The sequence below is a fragment of the Orycteropus afer genome, unplaced genomic scaffold, assembly GCF_000298275.1.
Source record: "Orycteropus afer afer isolate SDZICR_OR568_19922 unplaced genomic scaffold, OryAfe1.0 scaffold00042, whole genome shotgun sequence".
Lineage (NCBI taxonomy): Eukaryota > Metazoa > Chordata > Mammalia > Tubulidentata > Orycteropodidae > Orycteropus > Orycteropus afer.
Window position 1 is genome coordinate 12,198,240 of NW_006921629.1, and position 3,214 is coordinate 12,201,453.

Genomic DNA, 3,214 nt, shown 5'->3' on the forward strand with positions numbered 1-3,214 from the left:
GGTCATAGCATAATGACAATTTCTGGAATTATTCACTAGGTCATAAAATCTCTTGAAACATGACTCCCCTGGTCTTAGTTCAGGCCAAAGTCAGAGTCATTGTTGATGTTCATTTACATACTCCTCCAGCTGTGCTCTGAGGGGACACAGTGGCTCCCAACTCCCAAGGGTAATCATTCCCAGGGTGTTTTTGTTTTTGTTTTTTTTCCAAGAGGACAGATTGAGGAGAAGGCTTTCAAGAAGGTCTGTCCCAGGGTCCAAGTTCTGTGGTGGGCTCTTCTAGGAATTTGTTTAGAATGTGGGCCATTCTCCTCTGTGGTTCAGCACAGTTCTGGAACCATCTCTTTGGTCTACAATGACTGTGGTGCAGTTGAGCTCCTGGTCTTTCTTACAACCCATGCTGAGTCCTTTCTGGTGTTCAGTGTGGCAAAGAAGGAGAATTAGAGTGCATCTTTCCTCTAGGATCTGATGCAAGGACGGTTAGGATGGGAATTATCTTTTCTTTTATCTAGGATACTGGGTAGTCGGTCTCTTGAATTTTTAGAATCTAAGAGATGGAAAGGGTCTAGATGTTACCTAGTTCACTTCATGTAATGTCACTTTTATAACAGCCATGCCATGATTAATTGTCATTACCCTATGATTTGACACTTTCTGTTGCAGATAGGTTACTGCCTTTTTGTAGAGGACCACGGTGAAGACTGTGAGCTCTCACTGAGTTTATAACCTTGGACAGTTATATAACTTAATTGTATAATGGAAATAATAATAATAATCTCTTCATGAAGTTATTAGGAGGGTAAATAATTTAATATCTGAAATAGTTCTTAAAACAAAACCTAGCAAATAGTTAAAAAAAAAAAAAAAGAAAAGAAACCACAGTTGCTGGTGAGTCAGTTCTGACCCACAGTGACCTATGTATTTCAGAGTAGAAATGTGCTCCAACATCACCACCACCCACTGCCATCAATTAAATTCCCATTCACAGTGACCCTATATGACAGAGTAGAACTGTTTCCAAGGCTGTAAATCTTTGTGGATCCAGACTGCCTCTTCTTTCTCCTACAGAGGGGCTGTTGGTTTCGAATCACCAACCTTTTGGTTAGTAGCCAAATGCTGTTAACCACTGCACCACCAGAGCTCCTTTGGGGCATTATACTGAGTGAAAAAATGCCAGTCCCAACAATTGCATATTATCTGATTCCATTTCTGTGATATGCATGAAGTGACAAAATGATAATGACAAAAAATCAGAGCAGTAGTGGTCAGGGGAGAGGTGTGACTAAGGAGTCATACAGCAGTTCCTTTGTGGTCACTGAACAATTCTGTATCTTGGCTAAGGTGATGTTACTTGAATTTACACATGTGATAAAACTTCATAGATCTACGAATACACACACAAGAGTGCATGCAAAATGGATAAAAGATGAATGAATTCTATACTTCGTTACCTGAGTTAATAGTGTTCTAACAAAATCAATTCCTGGATTTGACAATTTACTATGGTTACTTAAGATATTGTCTTTGGGGGAAGCTGGGTGAAGGGTACGTGGGAACTTTCTGCACTATTTCACAACTTCTTGTGAGTCTTAAAGTGCTTCAAAATATGAAATTATTTTTAAAAAATCACTTTAGGATAGCATGTTTGGCAGAAGTAACGGAAGATGGTTGAGGGAAACAATAATTGACTTGACATACATGTTCAGGAATTTTAATTTGCAGTTAAAGCCATAAATATACACATAGATTTTTATGATTGTTATAATTTCACATAGTGAAATTTTAAGTGCCAAAAGGGAGTATAAAAGAAAAGGGGAGGGAATCTAGATTCTTAGGAAAACTTCATGCCGTTAACTGGTGTAACAACCTCACATTACTCCTGTGTAAGTTGGACAAAGGGAGTTGAACTCTACTACTGTATAAGTATAGTAACCAAACCAATGGTCAAGTTGATTCAGACTCATAGTGACCCTATAGAACATGGTAGAACTCCCCCACAGGGTTTCTAAGGCTGTACATCTTTACAGAAGCTCACTGCCACAACTTTCTCCTGAGGAGTGGCTGGTGGGTTCGTACTGCCAACTGTTTGGTTAACAACTGAGTGCTTTAACCACTGTACTCCCCAGGCTCCCTATAATTAGTAGGGATAAATAAACATAATAATGCAATAAATATTGGCATTTCGATAGTGATTTATATCCTCGCAAGCATGAGCTTATGTGATCTCTCAACCTTGTCTTGGAGGCGGAACAGAGATTATTACTCTTAACATGCAGATACGGAAGCCTAGGCTCAGCCTTTCTCAACTTTACTCTGCTAGTCAGCACAACTAAAGCAAGAACCCAATGTTCTTGTACTGCTACTCTGCCAAAAGGGGTACAACTGTGTACAAATTGTCAGTAAGATGTCTCATCAAAGTATTACAAGATTTCTGAGAAGAGGAAATTTCTGGCTGGGAAGATCAATAATGACTCTTAGAAGGGGATGATATTGAGGTGGATGGTGAAGTGAATCCTTAATGTATAACCTCACATAGTTTTTCAGGAAATATTCTTGCTGAAGAGTTTCCTCAAGGCAGCCTTCATGTCCCGGTTTCTCAGACTGTAGATGAAAGGATTTAACAATGGGGTCACTGCTGTGTACATTGCAGTTATCACTCCATCTTTTAGGCTGTAACTGGTCAGAGGGCGGAAATACATGCCCATCACTGTCCCATAATACAAAGAAACAACTGTGAGGTGGGAGCCACAGGTAGAGAAGGCTTTGAGCATGCCCTTGGTGGATGGAACCCGTAAGACAGTGGCAAAGACTTGAATATAGGAAATAATGATGCCTATTAATGGTGCACAGAAAAAACCAACACCTACATACATCATTTTCACATTTAAATTAATATCAGAACAGGACAACTTGAGCAAAGAGGAAATGTCACAGTAGAAATTGGCCACTTCATGGTTGCCACAGAAGGACAGATTAGCTGTAAACAGAGTGTGGGGGAGGGAATTGGCAATTCCAATCACCCAAGACCCTGCAACAAACAGGACACAACACCTTGGGCTGATAATTGTTGTGTAATGAAGAGGGCAGCTGATGGCCACAGCACGATCATATGCCATCACAGCCAAGATATAGCTATCTGTGTTAGCAAAGGCAATCATGAAATTCATCTGTGTTAGGCATGCCCCAAAGGAGATGGCTTTGCTGCCCAAGATGT

At 40.2% G+C, this 3,214-nt stretch overlaps 1 protein-coding gene across 1 annotated transcript in view; it reads right to left on the reverse strand.

Annotated features, from left to right (window-relative positions):
- Positions 1-2,540: 2,540 nt before the first annotated feature.
- The window catches only part of LOC103194114 (olfactory receptor 1A1-like), an 84,102-nt gene continuing 83,428 nt past the window's right edge, over positions 2,541-3,214 (reverse strand). Inside the window, exon 3 of the mRNA XM_007937468.2 lies at positions 2,541-3,028. Within this exon, the coding sequence (XP_007935659.2) occupies positions 2,541-3,028 (488 nt within the window). The remainder of the gene's footprint in view (positions 3,029-3,214) is intronic.